This window comes from Apium graveolens, chromosome 1, assembly GCF_009905375.1.
Source record: "Apium graveolens cultivar Ventura chromosome 1, ASM990537v1, whole genome shotgun sequence".
Classification (NCBI taxonomy): Eukaryota; Viridiplantae; Streptophyta; class Magnoliopsida; order Apiales; family Apiaceae; genus Apium; species Apium graveolens.
The window spans coordinates 2,480,845-2,497,373 of NC_133647.1; the positions used below are offsets into that span (position 1 = coordinate 2,480,845).

General features: G+C 31.0%; 2 protein-coding genes across 2 annotated transcripts; one reads left to right on the forward strand and one right to left on the reverse strand.

Annotated features, from left to right (window-relative positions):
• Window positions 1-485: 485 nt before the first annotated feature.
• Window positions 486-1,211, forward strand: LOC141725088 (uncharacterized). Its single transcript, XM_074527476.1, has one exon. It carries the CDS (start codon window positions 486-488, stop codon window positions 1,209-1,211), a length of 726 nt encoding a protein of 241 aa, XP_074383577.1.
• Window positions 1,212-5,119: 3,908 nt separating this feature from the next.
• Window positions 5,120-5,545, reverse strand: LOC141725104 (ribonuclease 3-like protein 2). Its single transcript, XM_074527515.1, has one exon. It carries the CDS (start codon window positions 5,543-5,545, stop codon window positions 5,120-5,122), a length of 426 nt encoding a protein of 141 aa, XP_074383616.1.
• Window positions 5,546-16,529: the final 10,984 nt, after the last annotated feature.

The window sequence follows — 16,529 nt, forward strand, 5'->3', positions numbered from 1 at the left end:
CTCTATGTCAATTGAACAATAAAATTTGAAATGTAAATATTAAGCTTATTCAAGATAGTTAGCTTTGTATATAGTTAGCTTAATATGTTTTAGCTCCTAGTGTAATTAGTGAGTTAGATATGGGTTCTTTCGTCTTTTCCTTTCTTTTGAGTTGTCTGTATAAATACAGTTGATATCATTCAGTTGTAAAGAAGAATTAAGATTTTCACTCAATCATTTCTCACTCTAAATGGTATCAGAGCATACTTTCTCTCTCTATAACAAACTCATATTCTTGATTTGTATCAATCAATTCAGTTACATATGATTCCACCATTAAAGCTTCATACAATCTTCGTCTTCTTCATATAAATCATAAAACACATATATAATCTCTCTTATTAGCTATTTATACTAGTTGAACTGTGTCTTGATTTGTGTTTTTCAACAAACTCAAACTGTTATTCATATATATTGAGTAACTGATTGCAAGAAAAATGCCATCTATGACGAGAATTGAAGATAATGATCATCAAACTGAGGAAATAACAGATCAAACTGAGGAGACTAATCTGGAAGATGAATTTCATTCTATATCTTTGGAAACGAGTCATTCGCTGTATCTTCATCCATCTGATCATCCAGGTTTGATTCTTGTGAGTACTGTTTTTAATGGTGAAAACTTCAATGAATGGAAGAGATCTATGTCTTTGGCTCTGTCAGCTAAGAATAAATTAGGATTTGTTACTGGAAAATTCAAGATACCTTCAGAAAACTCTAAGTACTTTGATCACTGGCAGAGATGTAACGATATCATAATCACCTGGATTTTGAACTCAAATGTTCCTGAAATAAGATCTAGCTTGGTGTTTATTCCACTTGTTGTAGATGTGTGGAATGATATTCACACCAGGTATACTCAGAGTAATGGACCTAGAATATTCGAACTGAAACAAGCCATGAGTGCTCTTCATCAAGAAACTATGTCTGTTTCCACATACTATACAAAGTTCAAGATGTTGTGGGATGATTTTGTTAATGTTTCTAATATACATAAGTGTATATGTTTGTGTACTTGCAAAGCAAAGGCTCAAAATGAGCAATATGATGAGTTAATGAAAGTAACTCAGTTCTTGATGGGATTGAATGAATTGTACACTAACATTAGAGGTCAATTACTCATGATGAACCCTATGCCCAAACTTACTCAAGTGTTGGCTCTTCTTCAATAAGAAGAAAGACAGAGAAGTCATATGTCTATGGCTCAACCAGCTATTGAGTCTGCAGTATTAATGAATAGGACTGTTGGTAGCAATTTCAAGAATCAGAAATTTGCTGGTAGTCAAAAGTTTACTGGTGGACAGGACATCAAGAGATGTTTCAATGATGGAAGGAAGAACAATTTAGAATGTACCTACTGTCATGGTACTAATCACACTCGAGATAGATGTTTCCATCTAATTGGTTTCCCTCCTAGAAAAACAAATGCAAATGTGGGGAAAATGGTGGCTCAATTGGCCATAACTCCAAATGTGAACAATGCTGAGTACTCTAAAGCTGCAGATACAGAGAGTAACTCTCAGGAAAATGATCAAGGTTCAAACACAACACTGACAAGCTCACAATATCAGCAATTACTGCAAATTCTGAATCAGAATAACTCAACTGCTTCTAACAGTGAAATACCTCAATCAGGTAACATGTCTCTGTTTCATACTTGTGCCTATATGACATCAATTTGTGCCATTAATAATCATAATTCTAATGACTGGGTCATTGACTCTGGAGCTACTGATCATATTACTTGCTATCATAATCTTCTTACTAAGATCACTAAATGTGATATTGATATTTGCTTACCAAATGGTTATCAAACAAAGGTGAAACTGAAAGGAATAGTTCACTTGACACCTGAAATTGTGCTGTATGATGTTCTACTGGTTCCAATATTTCAGTTTAACCTGATATCTGTCAGTAAACTCACATCTACCTTAAACTGTGATGTGCAATTTCGATCAAATAAATGCATTATACAGGATTGTTTGCAGAAGAAGGTGATGGGGATTGGTAGGATACAGGGTTCTCTCTACAAACTCATTCTACCTAATCAAAAGAATCTCAGTCATGTTATCTCTGCTACTCTCAATCAAGAATCTCAAAAATCAACTCTCTGTTCTGCTGCTCAACTTCAGGACTGTCAACTGTGGCACGCAAGACTTGGACACTCTCCAACTCATGTTCTTAAAAACATTTCTAGTATAGCTATTCCTGCTAATACAAATAAACTACTTCCCTGTGATGTCTGTCATTATGCAAAACATAGCAGATCTTATTTTCCTAATAGCACTACTCATACTGATAAACCATTTGATCTTCTACACTGTGATTTGTGGGGTCCCTACAGACACAAGACTTACTCTACTTATAATACATTCTTAATAATAGTAGATGATTGCTCTAGATGTACCTGGACATATCTGCTGTCTAATAAATCTCAAGTGTTATCCCTGTTTCAGAAATTCCTTGCATTTGTTCAAAATCAGTTTCATACCACAGTGAAAATTGTTAGATCTGATAATGGTACAGAATTTTTCAACAAAGAGATTAATGCTTTGTTTGACTCTCATGGAATTATACATCAACACTCTTGTGTTGAAACCCCTCAGCAGAATGGTAGAGCTGAGAGGAAGCATAAGCATTTGATGTCTGTTGCTAGGGCTTTAAGGTTTCAATCAAATGTGCCAATTCACTTGTGGGGAGACTGCTTGCTAACTGCTACATATCTAATCAACAGGACTCCTTCATCTGTTCTGAAAAATAAATCACCATATGAGGTATTATTCAATAAACCCCCTTCATACCGTCATCTTAAGATCTTTGGTTGTCTATGTTATGCCTCAACTCTCTCACTTAGAAAAGATAAATTTGCCTCCAGAGCTCATAAGTGTGTGTTTGTTGGATATGCTGTACATCAGAAGGGTTATAAATTACTTAATCTCAAAAATGGTCAACATTTTACTTCTAGAGATGTATGTTTCTATGAGTCCACATTTCCATTTGTGAATCAACCATCAATTGTCTCTCATTTGATGTTTCCACAAGAACTTTCATTTACAGATACCCTTATTCCTGTAAATAAGAAGAATTCTTCCCCTCCTACTATATCTGACTCTTCTGCAGAGATCATGACTACTTCTGTCTCTGAGAGTTCTATATCTGAGAATATTCAGTCTGATTCTTCAGAATCTCACAACTCCATTACTATAGACAATAATCAGAGCTGTCATCTTTCATCCAGACCTATTAGAACTAGAACAATTCCTAGCAAGTTTTCTGATTATACTTGTCTTCCACCCACTCTTACCAAATAATCTAATATTGTAGCTTCCACCAGTGTCACTCTTGTGGAACCTAAATATTTTCATCAAGCTATTCAGGACCCTAACTGGTGTAAAGCAATGCAAGATGAAATCAATGCACTAGAAGCAAATAATACTTGGATTATAACCTCTCTACCTCCTGATAAACAAGCTGTTGGATGTAAATGGTTATACAAACTTAAATACAAAGCTGATGGAACCTTGGATAAATATAAAGCAAGATTAGTTGCCAAGGGTTTCACTCAAACTTATGGCTTGGATTATTTTCAGACCTTTGCACCAGTTACAAAGATAACTTCTGTCCGACTTCTCTTGTCTCTTGCTGTTATTCAGAAATGGGACTTGCATCAACTAGATATAAATAATGCCTTCTTGAATGGGGAATTGCATGAAGAAGTATATATGACAATACCTCCTGGTATACCTATACCTTCCTCATTTCAAGGGACTAATCGTGATTGCAAACTTATAAAATCCTTATATGGTCTTAGACAAGCTCCCAGGGAATGGTTTGATAAGTTTGTTGCTGCTGTCCTTAAATATGGCTTCACTCAAAATGTGATAATTCTTTGTTTTATCTTCATACCTCTGAAAGTTTTATCATGTTATTAGTCTATGTAGATGATATAATCTTAACAGGCTCCTCTCCAAGTCAGATTATCAGGGTAAAAGACTTTATTGCCAGTAAATTCAAGATGAAGGATTTAGGCACTCTGAAATATTTTCTTGGCCTTGAGGTTTCCAGAAGTACAAAAGGTATATGTCTTCATCAACGAAAATATGCCTTGAATCTCTTGAATAGTACAGGTCTTCAAGATGCAAAACCTAGTGCTATAACTATGGAGTCTCAACTGCATTTAAGTAATGACACTGGTACAACTCTTGATTCTCATGCTGCTATGTCTTATAGACGTCTAGTTGGTCAGTTAATCTACTTAACAATCACTCGGCCTGATATTAGTTACTCAGTGCATATTCTTAGCCAATTCTTGGCCAGACCAACTGATGCTCATCAATCTGCAGCAATGAAATTAATTCGATATATTAAAAATGCACCAGGACAAGGTTTATTCTTGTCTGCATCCAGTCCTCTCAAACTCAAGGTATTTACTGATGCAGACTGGGCTGCCTGTCCTATGACTCGCAGATCAATCTCAGGTTACTGTGTAATGTTAGGAGACTCTCTTCTCTCCTGGAAATGCAAGAAGCAAAATACTGTAGCTCGCTCTTCTGCTGAAGCAGAATATCGAAGCATGGCAAATGCTCTATGTGAAGTAATCTGGATTTACAATCTGCTTACTGAACTTCATTTTCAAATTCCTCGACCTATAGTTCTGTACAGTGATAGTAATTCTGCTATTCATATAGCAGAAAACCCCGTTCTTCATGAACGAACTAAACACATTGAATTGGATGTGCATCTCATTCGTGACAAGGTGAAAGAAGGGTTTATTCTACCCACATATCTATCAACTTCTCAACAGCCAGCTGATCTTTTAACCAAACCTCTTAGTGCCCAGCGTCTTCGACATTTAATGTCCAAATTGGGAGTGGAAAACAATGTCTCCCCTGCCAATTTGAGGGGGGGTATTAAGCTTATTCAAGATAGTTAGCTTTGTATATAGTTAGCTTAATCTGTTTTAGCTCCTAGTGTAATTAGTGAGTTAGATATGGGTTCTTTCGTCTTTTCCTTTCTTTTGAGTTGTCTGTATAAATACAGTTGATATCATTCAGTTGTAAAGAAGAATTAAGATTTTCACTCAATCATTTCTCACTCTAAAGTAAACAACCCAATAAAAAAGTACCTTTTCATCTATAGCTGCAACATGGTGGCGTAGATACTTGTAAAGACCAGTACGAATTGCAACACGAGCTAGATTCTCGGTACTAACATTAGCTGCTGTGACAAGCGAAAGATGGCACGGATCATGATCAGGATAAGTAAGATAAGAATTACTAGCTATCATTGATCCGAGTACAGCGTCGCCCAGAAACTCCAGGCGCTGATATGATTTTGATACTGAATTTGTGTAGGAAGGGTGTGTTAGAGCCATCTCAATGGAACTTTTGTCTTTGAACTGGTAATTCAACATTTCTTCAATTGCATTAATGGCATCATTTATATCCATGTAATCATTGTCATCCTTTTTGGGCGTTATCACTGGATTGTATGGAGGAGCTGACATATCTCTATCTATGAAGATGGAAGTGAAGTGAAGGAAGACCGAATATATAAAGGTTAGGAGAGATGTAGAGAGGAGAGACAGGGGGCAAAGGTTTAATAGGGTCTAGGTTTAATAGGGTCTGAAGACGGTTTTTGTTGGTCGTGTGAGTTTTAAAAAAATTCACAAAATTAATTTTTATAAATTATTTCCTTTTTGAGGGGATCATAGATACCAATATCTAGCTACAAAGTCTAACAAAAATAGAAACGAATAAGAAAGATTAATATCAAATAAAATAATTTAGAGATAATGGAATGAATGAGGAAAGGCAAATCAGTATTTCATAAAAAGTATATATAAAAAATATGTAATATTTCTTAAAATATTGTGAATGATAGTTTAAGTTAAGGACAAAATCCTGTTAAAAATTAATTGAAAAAATTGTGAATAATATATTTCAAATTTGATTCCTTTTTCTTTAATATTTTTTTCAGCCAGTTATATAGTATACATTTTATAATGATATGAGTTTACAAATTATATATTAATTTGAATAAGACACATGTTATACATTTATAATTGTCAATTATAAAAACTTTTTAAATGTGTACTAAATTTATAAGATGTCCAACACTTACCCAAATATTTAATATTTGGCCTAAAACTTGAAAATTTTAATATTATTAATAAATAGTATTGGATTTATATGAAAAGTAGTGAAGCATAACATAAACATATATTTACTTTAATCTAGGTGCTTTTTTATAATTTTCTATTTCAACTCATATTACTTTTCATACAGTTAGATCTAATTTTTCTACATTTATCAAAGTGATATGTAGAAATCACTACAAGAAAAACTGCTAAATTTGACCAAAAATTTTCGGTCATATTTAGCTAAATTTGACCACGGGCGGTCATATTTAGTTAAATTTGACCGAATTGGGTCGGTCTTTTTTAGAGTGGTCAAATTTAGCAAAATCGGTCAAATGTAACATAAATTTGACCGATCAAATTTGACCAATTAAATTTGACCAAATTTTTGAAAATTTTGAAATTTGATTTTTTTTAAAATTGGCGCCTAAAAATTTGAATTTTTTGAATTTTGCCGCTAAAAATTTTAAAATTTGAAAAATTATGAATTTGCCGCCTAACGTAAAGCAAATCTGACCGAATTCCGTCAAATTTATAAATTTGACCGAACGCAGTCAAAAAAATAAAATTGACGGAAGGAAGTCAAATTTAACTGTAACCCATATTTGTCTAACTTTCCGGTACATTGTGCTAAGTTTCTGTCAAAAATCTGCAACAACACATAATTTTCGTTATTATGATTTTTTGTCACTAATCAATATACAATTTATGTTATATGAATAATTAACACAACAAAATAATTATATATCATATTTCATAATTATTAATATTATTTTCATTACAAACTTACTTATAGAACTTAACTAAAACTTTCAAACCGAATTCTAAAACACCACTTTTTCTTTATTTAGTTTGACAGAAATGGTCATGGGACATTACTTGGTTCATGAATATGCTCCTGTCACCACAATAACTTCGATTGTTGAAAATGCTTTTTTCTCCAAATTTTCACAAGTTAGAATTTGTTATTGTTAAAAAGTATATATAAAAATATGTAATATTTCTTAAATTATTGTGAATCATAGTTTAAGTTAAGAACAAAATCCTGTTAAAAAATAATTGAAAAAATTGTGAATAATATATTTCAAATTTGATTCCTTTTTCTTTAATATTTTTTTCAGCCAGTTTATATAGTATACATTTTATAATGATATGAGTTTACAAATTAAATATTATTTTGAATAAGACACATGTTATACATTTATACTTGTAAAGACCAGTACGAATTGCAACACGAGCTAGATTCTTGGTGCTAACATTAGCTGCAGTGACAAATGAAAGATGGCACCGATCGTGGTTAGGATAAGTAAGATAAGAATTACTAGCTATCCTTGATCCTAGTGCAGTGTGGCCAAAAACTCTAGGCGTTGAAATAATTTTGGTACTGAATTTGTGTAGGAAGGGTGTTAGAGCCATCTCTATTGAATTTTTGTCTTTCAACTCGTAATTTAACATTTCTTCAATTCCATAATGGCCTCATTTCTGTCCATGCAATCATTGTCATCCTTTTTTGGCATTATCACTGGATTATATGGATGAGCTGACATATCTCTATCTATGTAGATGGAAGTGAAGAGAAGGAAGAGTGAATATTGATAAAAAGATTGGGATAGAGGTAGTTTTATTGGGGGAAAATGAATTTTTTCGTCACCTAACTTATTTTGTGTTTAGAAACTTACCACTCAACTATAATTTTTTTTTTGTTTTACTCACCAATGTTAGGTTCGGATTTTTTTAGTTACTTAGGTTCGGATTTAATTATTAGTATTTTATCAATTTTCTACAGCATTATTAAAATATAGTGACAGTACAAAAAAGTGTCATATGTGTCTTATAAGAAACCTTATGTGTGTCTGAGTTTGCTAGATGTACATGCAGCAGTCGTATAATGTCTGAATTATATAAATATGTTATAGGAAGGACACATATTTTTTCAAACATGTGATGAGAACAGATGTATATACATTGTAAACACACACACATAAAATCAATTCATATTTTAGGTGGGGTACTAAACACAAAATCAAAATTAATAGGAAAAGGCATCCCAATCCGTACTGAAACTATTGGGAAACAAAAAAATAAAAAAATTAATATAATAAAATTAGCAAACTGATCATAAAGTACTAAAAATATTAAAATCATCCACTCTGATAGAATTGTGAAATAAGTATACTTATAAACGCAAAAATAGAATAATGTTGTAATAATGTGAATTTGCTAATAAATCAAACAACTCTCACAAGATATTTTTCTTATAAACATAATTTTATAACATATTTTTAAGATTTTTTTGTATATAAAAATTTAAACGTTAAATTATTATTCAAAAGAAAGAAACTTAAAATAATTCATCAAACTACATTTTTAGCAGCCTTAAAATGTTTGTCAAATTCTCATCACCAAGGTAAACGTCTTGGGACATATGGACTACTATATATAATGATATAAACATATATTAAATCATTAAAATGATATAATGTTAATAATCAAACCGTAACCTAAACTTAGTGACTAAAAATCAATATGAACCTTACATTAGTGAGTAAAATAAAAAAAAATCATTGAATGGTAAGTTCCTAAAAACAAGATAATTTAGGTCACTAAATATCCATTTTCCCTTTTATAGGGTGTGAAGATGAGTTTTTGTTGGGTCCTGTTAGTTTCAAAAAAGAATCACAAAATTAATTTCTATAAATTATTTTCTGTTTGAGGGGATCATAGATGCCAATATATAGCTACAAAGTCAACCATAAATGAGAAACAAAAAAGAAAGAAATAAATCAGTAGAGACAAATGAGTATTTCATATGAAATATATAAAAAATATGTAATATTTCTTAGACTAGTGTTAATCGTAGTTTAAGTTAAGAACAAAATCCTATTGAAAAAATGATAATAATATACTTCAAATTTGATTCCTTTTTTATTTTATTTTTCTTATCCAGTTTATGTAGTATACATTTTATAATAGTTTAAATTTACAATTTATATATTAAATTTGAATAAGACACATGTTATACATTTATATATCTGTTATTTATTAAAACTTTTTAATTTTGTAGTAAATACATTTAGATTTAGGATATTAAGAAATCCACCATTATTAATTTAAGTTTTTTAGATATTAAGTAAAATCTAAGGCTACCCACTAAATTAAGATCGTAAGAAAACATTAAAATATAGGGCTAAAACAATATGGGTTTTGAAATTTTATGAAAATTAAAATATTTCAATTTTTTAAAAAATTTATTTGTGTTAATATATATGTCAATATATATTTGTGTTAATAATCATATATTTGTCAATATATATTTGTGTTAATAATCATATACTTTTTTATGTCATAATTATAAAATAATATTTTTAATCATATTTTTTTATATTTGCTGATTTAATTACACATATATTTCAAAAAAAATTAAGTTACTACTAAAATAATAATTCTAATCGATATTACATATAAAATAAATATTTTACTAAAAGGATAGATGAGTTAACATATAATATGTATTTAATTAATAATGTTATACTTTTTAAAGTAAACGGTAAATTAAAATTTAAGATGTTACAAATAAGAAATGTTAATAAAATCAAATGATCATGTATACAATTATACGAAAAAATGAATAAAATTTATGATATCATGTATACACTTATACGAAAAATAAAATATATATAATACATATTTGTTCAATATTGATACAATATTTTTGTTAAGTACTCTTTGATTAAAACCATCAATATAAGGCAATTATTATTAATATGTATATGATAAAAAAATTATATATGATGATTAATTATTCAAATAAAAATATATGGTTTGGTACCCATACCACATCATATATTCTTTTATATAGATGATGATCATATATACACCACCGGTCCTCTCCATTCTTTATATTTCAGACTGTGCCACACGCATTTTAAGGAAGCTATAAAGTATAGTTTGATAACTTATTTTTATAATTTTATTTTTCTGAATAAAAATATAATCATTTAAAATGCGGACACTCTTTCCGAAATATAAATAAATGACAAGGATGCGGGAAGTATAAAAAAACTTTTAAGGTAAAATAGCTATAAAATTAAATGCATAGATCTTCAGATGATAGCATTCTCAAACAAACAATTAAGAAGTCAGTTTAATAACGGTGTTGGCACTCTCTGATATAATTTTATTAAATAAGGTCTCAAACATCACATATTGAAAAAATAAATGCAACTTAAAGAGATATTTTGAGAAATGTAATGGTGTGCGAGCTTCTCCTTATAAATTTTTTATTTAAAAAAAAAACGTGTAAACACATGTTTAATTAGCATTTATACAAATTCTGTATGCCTGCTATACAGTAAATACTTACCAATTAGACATAAGCTTAATTAACGACCACACAAACAATATATGTAATATGTGGGATCGATTCACCTGTTATTATACATATTTCCCTCCACTCATAACACCTTTTCATTATTTTAATTATTATTTTAGTATTTAAAAGTTTATGATAGAACACTCAAATTCCATGTCAACCCCACGGCACTATACTTTGTTAACCCGTTCACAATTACTGTCTTTTTGTCCTCAATTATAATACAACACTATCTATCATTTTAAGGTGTCGTAATGGACCATATTATCTTGGCTTTTTAATATTTTTTTGTGCTATCTAGGTCATTTTCTCATAAAAGAACTGATATTGATAAATCTTATATGAAGTATAAAAAGAAATATTTTTGGAAGCCTAACTACTACGAGTTCTCACACTAGTCACATGGTGAAATTTTGTAATAGATAAACAGAAGGTATATTTACACAACAACACACGATGACGATGACATATACACAATGAATTTGCTAATTGCACATTATCATAATAAATTTAACAATATTGTACTAACATTTGAACATGAGAACGCTAAAATTAGACTGACACACTGTCGATTTCATATAAAATAAGGTTCAATCACCTTACAACCGTAGATATTAGTTCTACAAAAATTAAAAAGAACAACATATCTTTAATTCAAAGATCATGTATAAATAACATATTTTTAGTATCATCAAAGTCTACAAAAAAATTGTAAACACGATTTACCATCACTCAACAATTCAAACAATCATTATGTATAAACTACTTTCAGTGGTATTTTTTGCACGATTTAACTAAATTACTAGGGGACATACACTTTATTTATAACAAAACATGTGCAAGGTGAAATTCCAAAAATTACATACACTTTATTCTAAAATATTACTACAAAATGGCACATGCCTGACACGAACATACATGAGATAGCAAGATTGTGAGTCCATTTTGGCACTAGATACAAACACTTAAAATTCAATAGAAAGGTATAAATGTCAAATTAGTCCAAAAAAAACTTGTCCTAACAAATTTTTTTAGTATTTATTTCAACATTGTTTTCTTAAGAATTCCATAAGCGGCAAATAATTTTGAATTTGAAAATGTTTCTTTTTATTAATTTCTTATAAATGTTTACATATAGTACATGTTGTTCGTACTTGTTTAAAATCATAATCAAATTTTTTTTCTTAAGCACGAAATAATACTTAAAATTTATAGATTACAATATTTGAAAATCATGTAAAAATTACGCTAATACGAAAATGTATGAGATTTATGATATAAAGGATCTTAAAAATTAGTATAAATTTGTTAATATTTTAATTATTTTAAATTACTGTTATCTTTTGATATCTTTGTTCTTTAATTCCAAATTCTTCCCTAGCTAGCCAACTTTTCTCGTAAAATCGGTCTTTATTGGAAACTTAAAGAAGCCTTAGGTTATTAAATAACACAAACATAAATAATATCGATATTCAACAACACTAGTTAAACTTGGAATGTACTATCATCAACGAAAATTTTTCTAGGCATGCATTTTAAATTACTCAAAACAATGACTAAAAGGTAAATGGGATATGATTATGCAAAAGTTGTCTCTAAGTAAAATATGTGAAACAAATCTTAAGTCCCACATAAAATGAAAAAATATTAATCCTAACATTATATTGGTTTATATAGCAAAACACATGTAAAGTGTCGACTCATGTTGGTATTGTGAGCTTTTGAAGGGCAATTTGAGTTTTATGAAGCCTACCAAATCTTTTGTATTTGCGATGTGTAGACAAAAAAAGTAGCTGAAGAATGGCCCGTATAATCACAGACTAGTTTTCCCAATTTTAATTTGCACTGCGCTTGTTTTCTTAATAATTACTTTCTTATGATACGAGATTTTATAATAGAGTTGAAAAAATATTAATTTGATTCAGAATTAATTAATTATATTAAATTATGTGTTTATTTAATTATAAGGGATAGCGCAAAATTTTATTAAAATCTACAAATACGTATTATACAGATGTTAAGGTTATCACATGAATCGCAGCCCCTCACAATAAAAAACCTTAATCTCTGTGTCTTTATCGTGGACTATCTTTGTCCTATGTTAGTGATAGTTTTTGGCATTTTTGACTTTTGAAGCTCACTAGGAGTCACGATGTGTCGCAACGCTCTCTGTAATCTATTTAACCTCAACGCTATTCATTTGAACATCCTGTGATGGCTACTAATTTTTAAGGACCCGGTTATGCAGTGAACTCAGATTTCATATATTTTCTCTATTTAGTTTGTTGTTCGCTTAATGCTGATTATGTTGATAATGTTGATCATATTTAATTTTTTTTATCACATATTGGATAATAATCTTAAAGTTAATATTATTTTATATTTGCGATTGATAACCTGTCTTTGTTTGGTTAATTGAGTGACAAATTTATGGAGAATTAAATTATGCACAACCTGATAACACGACGGCTAATTCCAACGGATAGGTAGTAGGATAGGTAGTAGTACCACACTCTAGATACCAGCAGATCTTTCACCTTAATGCACAGATCTTAGTATGTGATGGGGTCAAACGCATGTTGTACGTGTCTCATCGGGACATGTTCTTGTAGGACATGTTCTTGTAGGACACACTTAGTATTTGATTGGGTAAAATGCATGTGTACATGTGTTATCCGGGAATGTGTTTGTCGGTCACACTGTCATTGGACAGTTTAGTATGTCTTTTACACATACGGTGTTAAAGAGTATAAGATCATGTTCGGGCATCACTCTACCATCATAAGATTTTAGAGCGACTTGTTACCTGAGATAAGACCAGAGCTCGGTTTAGTCCGAAGGACTCGGGTTCGAATCCTCTCAGCCTCATTTATTTATTTTAAATATTTGTTATTATTATGGGTATTGGTAATTGTTATATTAGTTGATATCAATCGTAGCAAAATGTATCGTATGAGGGGGAGTTCTAAAGAGTATAAGATCATGTTTGGGCCTTTCTGGACAATCTTAAGGTTTTCAAGCGATTGGTTACTTGACATGGTATCAGAGTGCACGTTGGCGGAGGAGTCAAGTTAGATCCCTGCCACCCCCAATCTTTTTCATAATTTATAATGGCGCGAAATATAAATTAATGCTCTAAAGATGGGTACCCGTGATCCACTATTCAACCCATAAATGGGCTTTTGAGTGAAGGCACTATAAGAAAAAAGACTAAAAGCCATCGGTTAAAAAACGGTTTCTTTTAGCTTTAAACGACCAAAGTCTGTGGATTTTAATATAAGATTGATCGCTCACCGTCGGTGGCTTTTAAGCTGGGAAATTGTTTTTTTGCGGTGGAATTTATATAAAAATGACCGCTTGGACGGTGGCTTTTATTGGAAGTCAACTTTTCAGTTTGTTTCCTTTAACATTTTAGTGAAAATTTGAACCTCCTGCTCATGAATTCTACTGAAATTTGAACTTTCCGCTTTTGGATTAAAGTCACTCAGGTCGGTGGCTTTTATATGTCTTTGGATTAATTTATATGACCAATTACAATCGAATTTAGGTAACTGAAAATGGTCAGGAACCATTTCTTCTCAGTTTTATACAATTCTAGCATGTGTCCTTACTTTATCAATTTAACAAACAACTATTTAGATTTTATAGCATACGTTATAACACAAGAAACTGAGAACATGCTAAAAGTAACATAATCGTAATCCTAATTACATTCATTCCTCAAAAATCTAACGAAAACTCACAGAAGTACCAAAATACTATATCAAGTCTAAAATAGTTTTGCATAGTTTGCTTAAAAGGACCAGGTAAGAAAAATGACATAACCTTAAACTAAATACTATTACTCACAAAGTGGACAGTAGAACAAATTCGAGTCAAGGTCCTACTCATCATCCATCTCTAGTAAAAGCATGGTATGATCCCCTAAAACCACTTCTGGTGTACCAGCCTATAGTGAAAAAGAATAACAATGGCATTAAGAAATTATTTCATACTACTAAAATCAGATATCATGCACATGTCCAAAAGTATACAATATTTTATAAGTAAATCCTATAATAACGATACAATATATCCATGACTGGTGGTATTGGAATCTGGAGTAGATTTATCCATAATACATACAAACAGGGTTTGAAAAACTTCTTAACATAAAATCAATCAAAAAAAACTCAATAGACAAAATATTAGATATCCCACTTTATTGTTTACAAAACTAAATAATAGAGGTTTGGAAAATGGGTTGGCATAATAGGAAAACAGATGACATGTTGTTTAAGTAAATATCAAATCCTACATTTTTTTAAACTAAATAATAGATGTTTGGAAAATGGTCTAGCGTAATAGGAAAACATATGACATGTTCTTAGTCGATTTTGAGTCTTCTTCTCTTCTTACCCAACTAGTATTTTCAATCCAGACCGGTCCTGAGTAAGAATAAGATTTGATAACTATATCCAGCTTCAGGATAACCCAAATAACCAAATTATAATCAGATAAGAGTTACAACTTTCAACTAAAAAACTACTTCACTATGTTGTATATTTTAAATTTTATCGTGAAGCAAAACACTTACTCCTTATAACTATGTTAAAATTTCTATTTACCGCAAAACCAATCTAACAGTTTTTATCCATATTACAAAATCAACCTAAATTTATGTTTAAAAAAAATAAGACAACCAACATTACAGACAAACTAGACTACACAAGACTGAAAAACAAGCTAGACGTTAATTAGACAAGGGGCAGTCCATCCCCTAGTCTCAGTTTTTAGAGATGTAACAAGGATTTTTTTTAGCTAACAAGAGAAAGAAATTAGACATTAATGATAGCCATTGAAGAACGGTGATTCTTGTGTTATTTTCTCTCACTCTTGTTATATAATTTTTATTTGGTGGTTAGATTAATTTAGTTGATAATTACACTTCTATAAATTATTTTCCACACTTCTGAATTGTAAGAAATAAAAAACTTAAAATTGGTACTGATATCAGTCCTTCCCTGAGAACGAACTTCTGAAAATACCCTTGAATATCATACTTCCACTCCTGATTCTTGTAACTCCAATAAAGGAATAATTTCAATTTCTCATAGCTTGAATGAAATAGTTCAATCTTGACTCTGGAGATTGGAAATGTTTTAGTGACCTTGGTAGGCACTCATAATATGTTGAAAACCATTTTTTGATGTCTTGTTGGATATCTAATGATGAGATGGAGGTAAATCAGCCAATATCATAAATCCTAAAATGAGCAAATAACTATTCCCAAAAAATAGTGAGTGTACGTACCAAGGTCTTTAAGTACATAATTAAATTTAAAAACAAGAACCAATCCATCAACTTAACATTTAAAAACACTCGATTAGATGGTGCTTCCTAATTTGTCCGGTAGTCAGCTCAAGATAAAATTTTATTAGAGTTTAGAATGATTGGCTTTATGATTGGTAGATGTAGAAAGTCATTTGAAGATATGTTCCCTAAATAATCTGAGAATAAAGTTGATATGCAAGAGGACATGGTTGTTAATGGTGATGAGGAAGATGGCATCATGGTAGATGTAAGAGTTCTTGGCTGAGCATGAATCCGGGAACCTAGGTTGGATGAGACGATGTTCGGCGACTGGGCATGGCGAATCTTAGTCGGTGATAGCTGTGCGCAGTCGGGCCTGTTGGGCTTGCCGGGGCTGCTGGTCCTGCTGGGTTTGCTGGGGCTGCTGGGGGCAGTCTTAGCAACATCTAGTGTTTGAGTAGCAAATCATTTGGTGACAGTTATTGACGGTTTTGTGGAGTCCTAACAGTTGGATGACAAGGGAAACTGGCAAATAAAAGGGGCACAAGTGGGAGGCACTCAAGGGGGCAGTTGCAAGACATGGGGGACATCTTTATAAACTGTGTGGCAATTATAAAACTGACTTGGAGTTTAAATTCAAGGCTGAACTATTTATATGTTAGGCATTAAGTTGTAAACATATATTGG